The sequence below is a fragment of the Plecotus auritus genome (assembly GCF_963455305.1).
Source record: "Plecotus auritus genome assembly, chromosome: 8".
In the NCBI taxonomy this organism is placed as follows: Eukaryota; Metazoa; Chordata; class Mammalia; order Chiroptera; family Vespertilionidae; genus Plecotus; species Plecotus auritus.
Genome location: NC_137782.1, coordinates 45,378,400 through 45,397,030, shown reverse-complemented (window position 1 = coordinate 45,397,030; position 18,631 = coordinate 45,378,400). Strand labels below are relative to the sequence as shown.

The window sequence follows — 18,631 nt, the reverse complement described above, 5'->3', positions numbered from 1 at the left end:
TACAAAATTTGAAACCAGAAGATGTGGGCTCAGCTCCTGGCTTTATCACTTCCTATCTGTGTGTGATGGGAAATTACTTAATCCCCAAGTATCTATTTTCTCCTTTAAAGTAATAGAGATGATAATAGTATGGATCAACTGTTTCTATGTGACCTCCTTCACAAAGCCTTCTCTAATTGTCTAAAATGGAGTTGGTTGAATAGAACTCGGTTACATCTCTACAGTAACAACAGACATTTCGACACCTACTTTCAAGTGTCAACTCATCTGGGCCACGGAGTGCAAAGGCAGTTGGTCTAACAGGATTCTGAGTGTGTCTGGGAGGGTGTTTCTGGGTGAGATGGACATTTGAATCAGAGCATTCAGTAAAGCAGATTGCCCTGTCCTAGGGGGTTGGCCTCGTCAAATCAGTTAAAGGTCTGAAAAGAATACCACACCCACACACACACACACACACACACACACGCACACTCACACCTGACTTCCTTCTAGTTGGGCATGCCTTCCTTGCCTTCAAACTCAAACTGAAACATGAGCCTTTCCTGGGTCTTGAGCCTATTGAATCTGGACCAGCACCACATCATCAGCTCCTGCTTGCCAATCACAGATTTTGGGACATCTCAGCCTCCCTAATCATGTGAGCCAATTCCTTATCATAAATCTCTATATATATGCACATGCTATTGGTTCTGTTTCTCTGGGAAACCCTACTACAGAGATTATTCTCTGTGGATATGGATTGTCTACATAAGACTATGAGAACTAGAGTTGCAAGAATTATTTCAAATGTGTCTTTGTAAGCACAACATCTGGCCAGAGTAAGTGCTCAATAAACATCAGATAAATTCACAACCACCTTTCAGACTGGCTTTTGTGGCTGTCAGGGGGTATAAATAAAATACGTGTAAGCACTTTGAAAGTGTGTAAATCTATACAGAGATTAGGTAGTTCTCCATATCAGTCCCAAAATCCATTTCTACTGGAAAAAAATCAAATCAAACTAGGACTCAAGTATTTCTAACTTCTGTTTCCTATTAATCTTGATTCATTCAAAATATGATTAACAGTTGCATGTGTATGCAGCCTTGCTCTTGGCACTGAGGACAAATGATGCAGCCGAGGCTCCTGATCCCCTATTCCAATGGGAGGAGGGACTTTAAACAAGTAAACACGTAAACAAGATGGTCACTATGATATAAACAGGGAGAAAGCAGCCTGGGGTCATCCCGGGAACAGGGGCTACGTGAAATTGTACCAACCTCCCCAGTGGGAAATTCCTCCATTTTTGTATTTATACAGTATCTTCTTAGTTCATTTTCCATTTTTCCCACTTCAGGAAGGAGCTTTAAGCAAACACTGCATTCATTCAAGTTAACTTTCCTAAAACAGAATCATGATGAGATCATTCATGTGCTTAAAGATCTGTGTTCGCTTATCCTACAAAGTATGTGCAAACAATGTATTGGCATCCAAGGCCCTCTGGAATGTGGTCTGAATCTATCTACACCTTCCCTTCCTGTTACTCTCTGAATATGCCTGCCACTTTCTGGTTCATGGACATGCTACATCTCCCCTCAACCCATGATTTTGCTCACTCTACACCCCAAGCAGTTCCTTCTTACTTCCTCTGACCTTTGTACCCACCCATCAGCACAGAGTCCACCTTTTAAGACCCAGATGACATGGATAATGGGTCTTTGGTACATGTTATCTGCTTAATAAGCATCAGTGCCACCCTTCCCATCTAGAAGAAAATGTCTGCTGCTCCAAGTCTTATAAGCGCTTGGTCCAAAACTCCCTTATGGCTTTTCTCTGGCTCTGCCTTACATGATCATTTTTTGGGAACATGTCACACCTTCCATCTGGATTATTATTTCCTCAGGAGAACAAATTGTTTTATTCAACTGTGTTTTTCCTGTATTCCAGTACAAAACAGTGTTCAATAAATGTTTGCTGAATGGATGAGTCTGGTGAATAAACAAATGGCCCAGCAAGTAAAAATGAGGCAGCCCAAACTTTCTCATATTTTTTATACTTCAACTACAGATACTGTGTTTATAATAAGTCTTATGCAGATACATGCATCACTCCTTGTGAAAATTGGTGATAAGCAGTCACCACAGAAGTTCTGAAAGTGAGGATAATTTCTTTTTACCAAGAGTGACCATTTTGGTGACAATTGAGGAAAGTGGGTGTTGGGTGTAATTATGAGCCATTTCAACAACAAATATAAATTAATTTTGAAGTTCTCTTTCTACAGAAAAGTTCAAGTTTTTGGCTCTCGTGGTTCCGCTACACAATGACAGTACTTCCTGACAATAGGATCCCCAGTGCCCTAAGTAGCATCAGGGTTTGGTGTCCTGTTAGATGCTGGGACTTGCAGCCTGGGGGTGGTCCAGGATGGTGGTGAGATTGTCTCAGGTCATCCAGCCAATGACCTTGGTCACACCAGGAATGTTTGGTTCTCCAATAGCTGTGCCACAGAATCAGGAGCAGTAAAATAGCTGTTTGAAGCCACAAGCTTTATTTATGTAGCCAGAGACCATTAATGTGCTGTCTATAACTAGTGGAATGATTAAGAAATATAGGGGGAAATGCATACTGTGGACCATGAAATTCTAGTTAAAAGCAACAAACTAGGGATATATTCAGCAGTGTGAATAGATGACCAAAAAAAGTGGAGGGGAAAAAAGTAAGAATAAGAGTGAGATTTATCGATCAACACCATGTAGGTAAATAAAATATTTGGTGAGGACATTAGACAATATTGCCATTTTATCATATTCTCTTCTCTCAAAACATTTATGTATTTCTTTCTCTTCTCCCTGGTGCATTTTCTATGAAACACACACACAAATGGGCACACACACACAAGCTATCCTTACTGCCTGGCTGGTATAACGAGTTTCTCTACTTCAAGTCAATACATGTCTGGAATTGGTGAGTCAGGAAACAGCCACAGAAGGATATTATTTGGAAATATGGAGGCAAATTGAGAAGACGTGGCGTTAAAAAGATTAACACAGTCTCAGACCTGGATCATTTGGTGATATTTGGAGTGCACAGTGCTCTGCTGAGAGAGACAAACGCCAGGACTGCGAATGCCCTTCCTCTGCCTGACTCCCCTTCCCCGCTCTGCCCAATACCCTTCCTTCAAGGTTCATTCAGAACCTTCCTTCATCTTCCCACCCCAGCTGCTATATTCCATATAGCAGTTTCCACCAACTCAACAAATAGCTATTGTGTGTGGGTTATGATCCTGGTGTCCTGTTAGGTCCTAGAGATAACACTCACAGGCTGGTGGGAGGACAGATGCTAAGCACACACTCCATTCCATGTGAACATGTTATCAGTAAGCCCAGCCCATATCACCCATATCACCCACGTTTCACCGTCACAGAGGCACTAGGCTTCTCATTCTCTCCAAATACTGCCAGAGTGGGGGTGGAGAGAACAGAGCTCCTCCTTGCTCCCAGTACTGCCAGGACATCTGGCCCCACCACCAGGTAACCCAGTGAAGTCAAGGTGTCAACACATTGTTTCATGGTTGTCTTCCACTTCAATCCTGCATGTGAAACATGGCTTCTGCCAACTGCCTCCTAGATCTTGTCTCAGCTTAACACTCCAGCCACACTGCCTCTTTCCAGCCACACTGCCTCTCCATCTCCCCACTCTCACCAGATGGGACAGGTGCTCTATGCCTGCTCTTTGGTGACACCATGGGAGGTCAGGGAGGTGGGGTGGAGGGCGGGGGGAACAGTGTCTGCAGCAGGAATCTCCTAGTGCTGTCTTCAAGCTCTTTATTCTACTTCCCTATCCTACACACCTCCAAAAGGAAAACTGATCATTCAGTATGAGAAGAATGAGAAGTAGACAGGAGGGGAATGTAAGCATGCCTAACCCAGCAGGAGCAACACAGCATTTCAAAACTCACTTCTGTGAATAACTTTAAGTTGGAGATAAAAATATAATTTTAAAAAAATCAGTTTAACCTAAAACAAATTTGAAACCAAATATCTAAAAACCATCTGCTTACATATATGTTACCTCTATGTGAACCCCAAGCATCCATCAACTCTCTTAAAACATCTCTGCAGAGGACGTGTTCACAGGCTCATGCGTCCAACTCTGTCCGCACTGATGTCAGACTGCATTTGTACCACTTGACTCTTTAAAGTGATAGCATTTCAGGTATTTATTTCCTTGTGAAGTAGGCTATCTGTCTGATTTACTTTGTTTTACTAAAATACTATTATGGCTGCCAAATGCCATAACTACAGCACTTTCTAATTGTAATGAATACCATGGAATTCCCACTTAAATATGTTTTCTCATCTGGGGCTCTAACCAATAAAGAAAAAAATGTATCCATACAATATACAACACACACACACACACACACACACACACACACACACACACATATCACATCACATGCTTAAGTAGAATTACTTGTTTTTATTAAATTATAAGGGCAGAATAGAACTAAATATCTTTTCTCTTTATTTTAGATGACTTTTTCATCAAAATGTGCTATTTTCAATCTGTCAAATTTTAACTTAAATCCTTTAAACATTAACTTTAAAATGACCTATGAATCATAATTTCAAATGTGAAATAAGAAGGCATCAAATGGACTACTGTTTTATTTTTACTTTCAATACCAAGAATAAATCTGGTTAGTCCAAAATAAACTATAGCAACAATTTCCCACCTAATGCTAATATTTAGTATTGTGTTCCAAACCAGTGGTTTATTTTTGCTATGCTGAGGTAGAGGACCAGACTGACAATGAAGTATTCTTCTGTCTCCTCGATCCATACCAGCTCCACATGCATCGTTCCTGTCGAGTCCTCATAGTCAATACAGTATGTCGGTCCCACGAAATAAGGACCATCAGAGGGGTTGGCAGAAGATCGCATGCACACCGGGGAGCTGAAACACCAAAAGGGTTTCCCATATTCATCCAAGAGAGTTACATCCATTACAGAACAACTCTACAAAATAAGCACAAATATTTATACGTGTGAGGACAAAATGGCTGATTCCACCTGGCTGTCAGGTCTAACTGATAAATGTATGAAAGTGTAAGTGAAGCACACAAGAGTCAAGTGAAAGAAGAGGGAGAATGGAAAAGAACAAAATCACAGGAAGAGGGCACAGCACACACAAAGAGCGTGATGGGATGGGACACGTGTGTAGGACTGGAAGCTATGGGGCACGGCTGGGCTCACAGATAGAGTCACGAGGGTAGGGCGGGTCTGTCCACCACTGCACCTGCTCACATCACTGGTACAATCAAGGCAGGTCTGGTAAAGGAATGAGAGCAGTAAGTGGGGAGCGGGAAAACCAGGACGTGGACACTGGTGGTAGTGGGCCATTGGTGGAGAGTTGGTAACAGCCCTCAGTGAGCAGTCTAGTAACTCACAGGAAAGAAGAGATGGGAGAAATATGAGACAAACTGAGCAGAAGTTGGTATCTGGACATGAGGAGGATTTGGGGAGAAGAAAGGTGCTGGGTTCAGACATACTGGATCTAAAGGGCATCACTGAACAGGGACTCAACTCAGGGGCAGGAGACAGAACTGGAGATACTGATAATTATTAATGTTATTTTGTTGTCTCTTTATTGAATTTATTGGGGTGACATTGGTTAATAAAATTATACAGGCTTCAGGGATACAATTCTATAATACAACATCTGTATATTATATTGTATGTTCCCTACCCCAAGTCAAGTCACCTTCCATCATTACTTATCCCCCTCCTTTACCCTCTTCTACCTCCCCCCACTTCCCCTCTGGTAATCACTATACTGTTGTCTGTGTCTACCAGTTTGGGAGAATTTTTTGCTTAATCCTTCAACTTTTTTACCCAGTTTCCCAACTCCCTTCCCCTCTGACAGCAGTCAGTCTATTCTCTATCTACTAATGTTATTAATGAGCTACATTTTAAATTTATTTTTAATTGTGTTAAAATACATATAACATACCCCTTTTTAAGTGTACAGTTCATTGGCATTAAGTACATTAACACTGTTTTTGCAACCATCACCACCACCCACTTCCAGAACTCTTTTCATCTTGCAAAACTGAAATTCTTGACCAAATTCATTAAACAACTCCCAATCCCTTCCCCCAGCCCCTGACACCCAACCTTCTACTTCCTGTCTTTGTGGATATGACTACACTAGGTTACTCATATAAGTGGAATCCAATAGTATCTCCTCTCTGTGTCTGGCTTATTTCAGTTAACATCATGTCCTCAAGCCTGATACATGCTGTAGCAGGTGCCAGAATTTCCTTCCTTTTTAAGGTAGCGTACTATTCCCTTGCATGGGTATCCATTGTATTTATCCACTCACCTGCCAATGGACACCTAGGTTTCTTCTACCTCTTAGCTATTGTGTACAATGCTGCTAAGAACATGTGTATACACGAGAGGGAAAAATAGCGGCGGAATAGACAGACGTGTTCCGAGCCTTGTCCCGGAGCAGAAAGAAAGAATAGCTGAGGGTCGCACGAGGAGTGTTTGTTGGCAAGTTGGGGGACAGCTGAACTCCAGAAGAAGGTGGGGGACTGCTAGATGGGGTTCCCCTGACCTGGCAGCCCCCACTGTAGCTGGATCCCCTCCCGGAGCTGCGGGCTTGAACGCGGAGTCTCCGCCATCTGGAACCAGAAAGTGGAGCTTATCGGAAGCCTGAGAATCCACAACTGCAGCACCCACGGAACAGCTGTGAGCCCCAGATCAACGCTCCCCAATTGGCGCAAACACACGGGTTCAGAGGAGCTCTACACTCCACCACGGAAAGGTCAGATTTCGCCTGGGATAAGGTGAGGTCTCTGGTCCCGGCGGGAGAGAGGAACGCGCATTTTGCAGGAGCTGGAGGACCAGGGGAAGTCTGTGCCTAGAAAAATCCGTGGCTGTTGGGGCTGGCGTGATCTGTGAATGTGGAAGGGGGTCCTCAGAGCTGCTAACAGAAGGGCTCTCTAAAAAGCAACCCATTTTGATCTGACGTGCAGGGACACACTAAGAATTTCAGGGGTGTGCCGGCTGCCTAGACTTACACGCAACCCCGGAGTTCGCACACTTGGGCTTTTTCCTCTTTAAATACTTGCTTCTGATTACTAAGCCCAATACATAGGATCACCCAGTTGGGGACACCCTGGGAGACTGCAGGGGAAAGTTGTTTTTCTGGAACCTGGGGATCGGAGTAGGGAGTGACCATCGGAGAGCCAGCTCTGAGGCAGCCCACTCCCACAAACCGGTAGTGAGTACCACAGGGAAAGAAGGCTCTAACACTGCCTAGAGAGGCCATAGATAGACCTGGAAGTCAATCCAGAAACACTGCCACCCAGGGGCTGAATCACAAATTGACTCTTGTGTAATCAAAAATAAAGGAATATGAGAAATTAAGACACACCGCCTGCTTAAAATCAGGACTGGCTTACAACACTGAAGAGCAGTGGAACGCAAGGAACTGCAATACTGTCCAGAATGAGAAACAGGCATGCCAAACAGAACAACAGAGGAAGTGAATGACCTTCACTACTCCACATTTTATTTTTATATTTTATTTTTTTATTTTCATTTTTTGCATCTTTTACTCAAGAAACTAATTTTTTTTCTTTTTTCCTCACTTGATTTTACCTTTTTAATTATTACATTTTTATTTTCAATCCGTATTATTACTACTGCTATTTTATCTTTTTTTTTAAAGTGTCATTTTATTTTCTCTTCATTTTATTTTGGGATTAGTGTTCTACATTCTATTTTTATCTTTCCTTTAGCATCGTTTTACTCTATCTCAACTCTACCTTTATGCCATCACTCTCTTCCTAACCTTCCCTTTTTCATTGTCCTGTTTGTCTTACCCCTTTCCTGCTTTAGATTTTCCCTATTCTTTCTGGTTACCCCTTGTTAAAATTTCACCCTACTTACATATCTAATCTCCAATCCCCTGCTCCAAGTCCATACACACCTCTCTCTTTGCTGTCTTAACTATCCAAAAAATTCTTTTTCTCTCTGTCCTTTTGTTGTTGTTCGCTTGAATGTAGATTATATCGAATTTTTTTTTAAATATATATTTTATTGATTTTTTTACAGAGAGGAAGAGAGAGGGATAGAAAGTTAGAAACATCGATGAGAGACACATCGATCAGCAGCCTCCTGCACGCCCCCTACTGGGGATGTGCCCGCAACCCAGGTTACATGCCCTTGACGGGAATCGAACCTGGGACCCTTCAGTCCGCAGGCCGACGCTCTATCCATTGAGCTAAACCGGTTAGGGCGATTATATCGAATTTTTATGCTTTTTTAAAAGTGAGATTGTTTTGCTTATTCTTCTTTTGTTTATTTTTTGTTTGTTTTGTGCTTCTGTTTTCCCTTGCCTAACTCAATATTAGTTGGTGTTGTAGTTTGTATTAATCCCCAGGTACTTGTTGCTGGCATTTTCTGGGATTAGTGATTGTTCTATTGGAGTTTTATCCCCAAGATATATAGTCTGTTCCCCTTTCTTTCTTAGTCTCTTTCTTGTCTCTCTTACTTTTTTTTTTCCCTTCTCCCTATTTCATTTTGGCACTCTTTTTTTTTTTTTCTTCCTTCTTTCTTTTTCCTCTTCTTCTTTCTCTCCTATCCCCTAATTGGCCTTTCTCTGGTGGTCACCTTTATTGGAGCTTATTAATATCGTGAATACATTTCTGTTCAGTGCCTTGTGTGTTGTACCTGTAGTGCTGTATTTTGTGCCTTTAAATCAACGCAGGAGAGAGAGAACTACATAACCAGACACCCAGAGAAGAGAGACCATGGGGAGACAAAGAAACAGCCCGCATATGAAAGAAAAGCAGGCATCACCAGAAAAGGAAGTAAACGAAATGGAGGCAAGCAACCTTCCAGAAAAAGAATTCAGAGAAATGGTCATAAGGTGGCTGAAAAGAATGGAAGACAAATTCGACAATATGAGCAAGAACCAAGAGGAAATGAAGAAGAAGCAAGAAGAAATGAAAAATGACATCGCTGCTGTAAAGAACTCAATAGAAAGCATCAAGAGTAGACTAGAAGGCCAAAACCGGTTTGGCTCAGTGGATAGAGCGTCGGCCTGCGGACTGAAGGGTCCCGGGTTCGATTCCGGTCAAGGGCATGTACCTTGGTTGCGGGCATATCCCCAGTGGGAGGTGTGCAGGAGGCAGCTGATCGATGTTTCTCTCTCATCGATGTTTCTAACTCTCTATCCCTCTCCCTTCCTCTCTGTGAAATATCAATAAAATATATTTAAAAAAAAAAAAAAGAGTAGACTAGAAGAAGCAGAGGACCGCATCAGTGAGCTAGAAGACAAGATGGGAAAAAATACCCAAGTAGAGCAACTTCTAGAAAAAAAAATTAAAAGGCAGGAGGAGAGCCTAAGGGAACTTTGGGACAACACGAAACAAAACAACATCCGAATAATAGGGGTTCCAGAAGGAAAGGAAGCTGAGCAAGGAATAGAAAACCTCTTTGAAGAAATAATGACAGAAAATTTCCCTGATATAGGGAAGAAAAAACCCACACAAATCCAAAAAGCTCACAGAGTCCCAAGCAAAATGAACCCCAAAAGACCTACGCCAAGGCACATTATAATTAAATTGGCAAACACCAACGACAAAGTAAGAATCTTAAAAGCGGCAAGAGAGAGACAGAAAGTTACATACAAAGGAACCCCCATCAGACTAGAAACTGATTTCTCAACAGAAACTCATCAGGCCAGAAGGGAATGGAATGAAATACACAAAGTCATGCAAAGGAAGGGTCTGAATCCAAGAATACTGTACCCAGCAAGGCTGTCAATCAAAATTGAAGGTGAAATCAGGAGCTTCACAGACAAAAAAGGACTAAGGGAATTTATTACCACCAAACCAGCAATGCAAGAAATGCTAAAGGGTCTGCTGTAAAAAAAAAAAAAAAAGAGAGAGAAATAGGAAGCGAAGAAGGAACACAGGGGTAAAGAATGGGAATGGTGACAAATAAGTACCTATCAATAATAACTTTAAATGTAAATGGATTAAATGCCCCAATCAAAAGACATAGGGTAGGGAGGATCCAAGATGGCGGCGTAGGTAAACACCTAAACTGCTGCCTCGCACAACAATTTCGAAACTACAACTAAAAGACAAAACGTCTATCACCCAGAACCACAGGTAAGCTGGCTGAGTGGAAGTTCTACAACTAGAAGGAAAGAGCAAACAGCATTGAGGGGTGCACAAGCGCAGAAAAGCTGAGGTACGGAGACGCGCGAATCGGGAGCACTGCTGTTTTCAACCCGAAGGGAGATAAGCTCTCGATTACTCCGAACTCCAGTTTCTGGGGAGATGCGGGGGACCCAAACTCCTACGGGGAGAAGATGGACTGTCTGCTGTGGGGTCGGAAAGTGAGGGAGGCTTGCTTGCAGGGCTGCGCGCAGGAATAATTGTTTACTGTGCTGGGGCATGGGACTCAGGGACACGGTGGGAGACGCAGAGCCGACTTCTGGCAGCCATCGCTGTTTGCCACGCCCTAGCCTAGTGACGCCCTGAGACCCAGCCCCGCACAACCTACAAACCCACCCAAGCTCCAAGCAGCGGCTTTAGCATATGAATGGTCTGCCCTATTGCAGCTTAACCTAGCAAACTTGCAGCCCGGGTCAGACAGCTCCAAAACCTCCAAACCCCAAGCAAAGAGGAGAAAACTGTAGTTCTCGCTGTAGCACCTGCTGGGTGGCCTCAGACAGTAGCTGACCTGCACCCCATTGGAGATCCAGAAGCCAGTGTACCTAGTGGTCAGAGTGAGACACCAGATTTCAACTCCTCACATCCATAAGTGACACATTCAAGAGGCAGACTCAGTGAGCACCAAAGCCCCACTGAAACAAGTCCTGCACCATAAGCGTATCTCCAGTGCAGCAGTTCTTACATTATAGACACAGCGGGTCCTCACAGCCAATTGGCCTGGAGGTCAATTCCTCCCAGTGTACCAACAGCAATCAAAGCTTAACTACACCAAGACTTTGCACTCAGCCCACAAAGGGGTGTACCAAAGGCGTCCACCTCAAGTGATTGGGGAGGCTGAGCTACTGGCCCCTATAGGTCACCTACCACACAAAGCCACTCCATCAACACAAGGAAGCAGCAAAATGCGGAGACCAAGAAACACGTCACGAATGAGAGAAATGGAAGAAAGCAAACTACTGGACGACATAGAGTTCAGAACCACATTTATAAGGTTACTCAAGAATCTTCTAAAAACCGCTGAGGAACTTAGTGAAACCTTTAAGGATCTTAATGAAAATACCAAAAAAATGGAAAAGAACCAGTCAGAAATTAAGCATATACTGTCTGAAATAAAGAATATACAGAAACTCAACTGTAGATCAACGTACCCCAAGAATCAAACCAAAGATCTGAAATATGAGGAAACAAAAAACACCCAACAAGAAAAACAAAAAGAAAAAATCCAAAAATATGAAGATAGTGTAAGGAGCCTCTGGGACAACTTTAAGCATACCAACATCCGAATTTTTGGGGTGCCAGAAGAAGAGAGAGAGCAAAATATTGAAAACCTATTAGAAGAAATAATGACAGAAAACTTTCCCTACCTGGTGAAAGAAATAGACTTACAAGTTCAGGAAGCACACAGAACCCCGTACAAGAGGAATCCAAAGAGGACCACACCAAGACACATCATAATTAAAATACCAAGGGCAAAAGACAAAGAGAGAATCTTGAAAGCAGCAAGAGAAAAACGGTTAGTTACCTACAAGGGAGCACCCATACGACTGTCAGCTGATTTCTCGGCAGAAACTATGCAGGCCAGAAGGGAGTGGCAAGAAATATTCAAAGTGATGAACAGCAAGAACCTACAACCAAGATTACTCTACCCAGCAAAGCTATCATTCAGAGTTGAAGGTCAGATAAAGAGCTTCACAGACAAGAAAAAGCTAAAGGAGTTCATCACCACCAAACCAAGATTACATGAAATGCTGAAGGGTTTTCTTTAAGAAGAGGAAGAAGAAGAAAAAGGTAAAGATAAAAATTATGAACAACAAAGTGACATCAAATACATACCTACCAACAAGTGAATCTAAAAATCAAGTGAATAAAAAATCTGAAGAACAGAATGGACTGGTGAATATAATAGAATCAGGGACATAGAAAGGGAGTGGACTGACAATTCTCAGGGGGGAGGGGGTCTGAGGGGTGCGGGAAGAGATTGGACAAAAAGCTTACACCTATGGATGAAGACAGTGGCGGGGGGTAAGGGCATAGGGTGGGGTGGGGAATCAGGTGGAGGAAAGCTATGGGGGAAAAAAAGAGGAACACCTGTAATAATCTGAACAATAAAGATTTATTTAAAAAAATAAAAATAAATAAAAAGACATAGGGTAACGGATTGGATAAGAAAACACGACCGATATATCTGCTGTCTACAAGAAACCCACCTCAGAAAAAAAGATGCACACAGACTGAGGGCGAAGGGATGGAAAAAGGTTTTCCAGGCAAATGGAACTGAAAAAAAAGCTGGGGTAGCAATACTTATATCTGACAAATTAGATCTCAAAGTGAAGGATATAACAAGAGATAAAGAAGGCCACTTCATAATACTAAAGGGAGCAATCCAACAAGAAGAAATAACTCTGGTAAACATATATGCACCCAATACAGGAGCACACAAATACATAAAAAATACTCCTTGAGGATATCAAGGGAGAGATTGACAGCAATACAATCATAGTAGGAGACTTTAATACCCCACTATCACCATTGGACAAATCCTCTAAACAAAAAATCAGCAAAGAAACATCAATCCTAAATGACTCACTAGACCAGATGGAATTAATTGACATCTTCAGAACATTTCACCCCAAAGCCACAGAATATACATTCTTCTCAAGTGCACATGGGTCATTTTCAAAGATAGACCATATGTTGGGACATAGGCAAAGTCTCTTCAAATTCAAGAAGATAGAAATCATATCAAGCATCTTCTCAGACCACAGTGGCATAAAACTGGAAATCAAGTACAATAAAAACAACCCAAAGAAATCAAACACATGGAGACTAAACAGCATGCTATTAAACCATGACTGGGTTACCAGAGAGATCAAAGAAGAAATAAAAAACATCATGGCAACAAATGACAATGAAAACACTACAATCCAAAATCTATGGGACACAGCGAAAGCAGTCTTGAGAGGGAAGTTCATAGCTCTACAAGCCTACTGCAAAAAACAAGAAACAATGGTAATAAATTACCTAACCCAACAACTCAAAGAGTTAGAAAAAGAGCAACAAAAAAGCCCAGTGTAAGCAGAAGGAAATAATTAAGATCAGAGCAGAGATAAACGACATAGAGACCAAAGAAACAATACAAAAGATCAACAAAACTAAGAGCTGGTTCTTTGAAAGGATAAACAAGATTGATGAACCTCTAGCCAGGCTCACCAAGAAGCAAAGAGAGAGGACCCAGATAAACAAAATCAGAAATGAAAGAGGTGAAATAACAACAGATCCCGCCGAAATACAAAGGATTGTTAAAAAATACTACAAACAACTCTATTCCAACAAACTGGACAACCTGGAGGAAATGGACATATTCCTAGAAAAATATAACCTTCCAAAACTTACTCAGGAAGAATCTAAACAGCTCAACATGCCAGTAACTATGGAAGAAATTGAAGCAGTCATCAAAGAGCTTCCCGCAAACAAAAGCCCGGGGCCAGACGGCTTCACAGGAGAGTTTTACCAAACATTCAAGGAAGAACTAAAACCTATCCTCCTCAGACTATTCCACAAAAATTCAAGAGGAAGGAACACTTCCAAGCTCCTTCTATGAAGCCAGCATCACCCTAATACCAAAACCAGATAAAGACAACACAATGAAGGAGAATTACAGGCCAATATCCCTCATGAGTGTAGATGCCAAAATCCTCAACAAAATTCTAGCAAATCGGATCCAGCACTACATCAGAAAGATCATACATCATGACCAAGTAGGGTTTATCCCAGGAATGCAAAGATGGTACAATATCCGCAAATCAATAAATGTGATACATCACATAAACAAATTGAGAGATAAAAATCACATAGTCATATCAATTGATGCAGAAAAAGCATTTGACAAAATCCAACACCCTTTCTTGATAAAAACTCTCAACAAGATGGGAATAGAAGGATCATACCTCAACATAATAAAAGCTATATATTATAAACCCACAGCTAACATCATACTCAATGGGCAAAAACTAAGAACATTTCCCCTAAGAACAGGAACAAGACAGGGATGCCCACTCTCACCACTCCTGTTTGACATAGTACTGGAAGTATTAGCCACTGCAATTAGACAAGAAGAAGAAATAAAAGGCATCCAAATTGGAAAAGAAGAAGTAAAGCTGTCCTTATTTGCAGATGACATGATATTGTACATAAAAAACCCGAAAGACTCCATCAAAAAAACTAACAGACTTAATAAATGAATTCGGCAATGTAGCAGGATACAAAATTAACGCCAAGAAATCTATGGCATTTCTATACACCAATAGTGAACTTACAGAAAGAGAGACTAAAAAAGCAATCCCATTTACCATCGCACCAAAAAAATTAAGATACCTAGGAATAAACTTAACCAAGGAGGTAAAAGACCTATACGCGGAAAACTACAGGACACTGAAAAAAGACATAGAGGAAGACATAAACAGATGGAAGAACATACCATGTTCATGGATTGGGAGAATCAACATCATTAAAATGTCCATACTGCCCAAAGCAATCTATAGATTCAATGCACTCCCCATTAAAATACCAACGGCATATTTCACAGACCTAGAGAGAACTCTCCAAAAATTCATCTGAAATAAAAAAAGACCCCGAATAGCCACAGCAATCCTGAGAAAGAAGAATAAAGTAGGAGGGATCTCAATACCAGATTTCAAGCTGTATTACAAAGCCACTATTCTCAAAACAGCCTGGTACTGGCACAAGAACAAACATATAGACCAATGGAATAGAATAGAGAATCCAGATATCGACCCAAACCACTATGCGCAATTAATATTTGACAAAGGAAGCATGAACATACAATGGAATTAAGACAGTCTCTTCAATAAATGGTGTTGGGAAAATTGGACAGATACATGCAAAAAAATGAAACTAGATCACCAACTTACACCATACACAAAAATAAACTCAAAATGGATACAGGACTTAAACATAAGATGGGAAACCATAAAAATACTAGAGGAATCCACAGGCAGCAAAATCTCAGACATATGCCGAAAGAACTTCTTCACTGATACTGCCCCTAGGGCAGTGGAAGCCAAAGAGGAAATAAATAAATGTGACTACATCAAAATAAAAAGCTTTTGCACAGCAAAAGAAACCATCAACAAAACAACAATAAACCCCACTGTATGGGAGAACATATTTGCAAATGTTATCACTGATAAAGGTTTAATCTCCAACATCTACAGGCATCTTATACAACTTAATAAAAGGAAGATAAATGATCCAATAAAAAAATGGGCAACGGACCTAATTAGAATCTTTTCGAAAGAAGACAGAAGGAAGGCCAAGAGACACATGAAAACATGCTCAAAGTCACTAATTATCCAAGAGATGCAAGTCAAAACGCAATGAGATACCATCTCACACCTGTCAGAGTGGCTATCATCAACAAATCAACAAACGACAAGTGTTGGCGAGGATGCAGAGAAAAAGGAACCCTCGTGCACTGCTGGTGGGAATGCAGACTGGTGCAGCCACTGTGGAGAACAGTATGGAGTTTCCTCAAAAAACTGAAAATGGAACTCCCATTTGACCCAGTAATCCCACTCCTAGGAATATATCCTAAGAAACTAGAAACACCAATCAGAAAGGATATATGCACCCCTATGTTCATAGCAGCACAATTTACAATAGCTAAGATTTGGAAACAGCGTAGGTGCCCGTCAGCAGATGACTGGATCAGAAAAATATGGTACATCTACACAATGGAATACTATGCTGCCATAAAAAAGAAGGAATTATTACCATTTGTAGGAACCTGGATGGAATTAGAGAATATTATGCTAAGTGAAATAAGCCAGTCAATGAAAGAAAAATACCACATGATCTCACTCATTTGTGGATAATGAAAAACATTATAAACTGATGAACAAAAAGATAGATACAGAGGCAGTAAAGCATCAAACAGACTGTTAAATTACAGCGGGAAGGTTAGGGAGAGGTGGGGGAAATAAGAGATCAACCGAAGGACTTATATGCATGCATATAAGAATAACCAACAGATGCAAAACATTGGGGGGTGAGGGCATGTATGGGAGTGGGGTGGGGGGGGCAATGGTAAGATATGTACACATATAATACCTTAATAATTATATATATATATATATAAACTTATATATATATATATATATATTTAATGGTGAATAAATTTAAAAAAATAAATAGCCGCCAAAAAAAGGTCCTTTTAATGCTCATTGACGATAATACGGCTCTTGATCTAAGTCATCATCACAGATAGTTCCAGCAAGGTGTCCACACACGTATGGCAGAATAAAGCTTTGTTACTGGAGGACCTCTGCATTCACAAGAGATCCATCCCACTAAATATGAACATTCTATTCGTTCCCACAAAATAAAGATGGAGAGTAGCATAAACCAGGGGCAGCCATGGGCACAAGGACCACAGAAGGAAATGAACATATGTTAGAGCATCCCTACTCCTGCTACTCCTCTCTCTCCTCCCCCTCCTCCCCACTTCCCTGCCAACTCCCAACCACTAAATCAACTCTCCCATCCATGTGGCTAAGTTTTGATAGAGAATTAAGTTGATTTAACTGTTCAAGGAAATAGCTGTGTCCTGGACGTCATAACTGCAATAAATTTTGAATTGGTTGATGAGTAGTTACCATGTTTTGAGTCAATGTTACTGGCCTGGTCCAACCTGCAGCTCCACTCTTTCTCCACAGAACAAACAGACCGAAGGGCTTTGAGGGGCACAGGCTGCAACCAGCACTGCGTAGCAGGGCCTCCTCCACCTCTCTCAGGGAACACTGATAAAGGCACGACCGACTGGCAGTGGCTAAAGGACATGCACTCACCTTCGGCTACCAGAACAGTAAGTCTAGGACTTTAAAAGCAATATCATACATATACATCAACAGACATTTTTACTATACAGAGACCAGGGCACTTTAAGGAAAGAAAGCAGCCCCTTACCTTTATGCAGCCATCAAAGACATCAGTTCTCCAGGAAAGGCCCACTTTGCCAATCAGAGGCAGATGCTCTGTGCTATTTTGAAAATGTATCACAATGAGCTTCACATATCCATTTTCAATATATCCTGAAAAAAAATTAATGTGTTTTAAGTTACTATATACTGATGTAGGACAAGAAGTCAGGACTCTGCAGGGTTGCTGCTGCATGAAGGTCGCCTCACAGCTAAGAACCGGAGCCCCTGGTGGAGGAAGCACTGGCATTGCTAACCCAAGTGTCTGGCTGAAAGCCAGGGCAGTGCACCTGCATCCCAGAGACAGAAAAACATGTGGGTGCTCTGAAAAAGCAGGGAGAGGACTGGGGTGAACCTGGATACCCACCCCATCGCTAATGGAGAGACTGCTAATGAGGCAGATGAAGCTAACAGCAAGGGAAATGGAAAATGAGGATGGTGCAGTCTAAGGAAGGAGAACCCAGAAATGGCCCAGACAGGACGATAAGTGTTGGGAGCAGAGGGAAGTGAGGGGTTGCGGAGCAGGTGAATATGGATGCACACATAAAGTGAACACTTCTAATCATGCTCTAAATAAGTCAAAATCCTTACACATGCTACCAATAGCATGAATGAGACCAGAGGTCCTGTCCCTCCGCTGACCAACTCAAATCCACCTAAGAGCAACCTGGCCACCAAGGGCCCATCACAAGCCGGGCACGCGCATGTTCTGATTTCCAAGGTGCTTGTGGTCAGAGAGCCTGCAGCACAGCTGAGCTCCAGGTACCCACCCATTTCCTCACAGTCTGAAACACGACCGGCATGTGTATCAGCACCTTCCCTGGATGAATGACTTCTGCAGAGACAGACACCTGGACATGTGAATCATGGGGCAGAGCAGAAGGAAGAGAAATGGGGAAGAGCACATGTTCTTTGACCCACTGCTGGTGATGTCACAGGATAAAGTAAAACCAAAACTTGGTTGCCTTGGGAGCCAAAGCCCTACCCTAGCAATTCTATGCAGTGTTCTCATGCAGGTATAGCCCAAAGATGCGGACCATACTCTGCCCGCTGCCTCTTCTGTGACACAAGGTGCTCTGAGAGACAGACCCACTTGAGGCAGGTGTTGGGGGCCCTGTGGGAGGGCGCTGTTAGCCAGGGCAGCAGACTGCTGTGGCCTAGCCTGCTTTCGTTTCAAGGACAGAGGCTGCAAGTAATTAGCAGGAACCGCGCAGCCTCGCTCCCCCTGCCCGAGGTGTGTAGTGAGAGCCAAATGACACTGCCCTCCCAGGCAAGTCTGCTGTCACCACAGGACTCGATGCAGCAGGCAGGAACTCTACGAAGAGTGGCCTCAGCGGAGGCGCAGTAATGACAATCCGAAAGGACCAGATGTGGCTCTGCCCTGCTCTGTGTTCCT

At 42.2% G+C, this 18,631-nt stretch overlaps 1 protein-coding gene across 2 annotated transcripts in view; it reads right to left on the bottom strand.

Annotated features, from left to right (window-relative positions):
* Window positions 1-4,440: 4,440 nt before the first annotated feature.
* The window catches only part of FBXO15 (F-box protein 15), a 51,492-nt gene continuing 37,301 nt past the window's right edge, over window positions 4,441-18,631 (bottom strand). The window contains exons 8-9 of one of the 2 annotated variants that reach the window (XM_080686594.1): window positions 17,225-17,349; window positions 4,441-4,997 (exon numbers count right to left, since the gene is read on the bottom strand). In XM_080686594.1, coding sequence (XP_080542720.1) covers window positions 4,728-4,997; window positions 17,225-17,349 — 395 coding nt within the window. In that variant the 3' untranslated portion in view covers window positions 4,441-4,727. The remainder of the gene's footprint in view (window positions 4,998-17,224; window positions 17,350-18,631) is intronic. The other variant, XM_080686595.1, reaches the window with a different exon arrangement.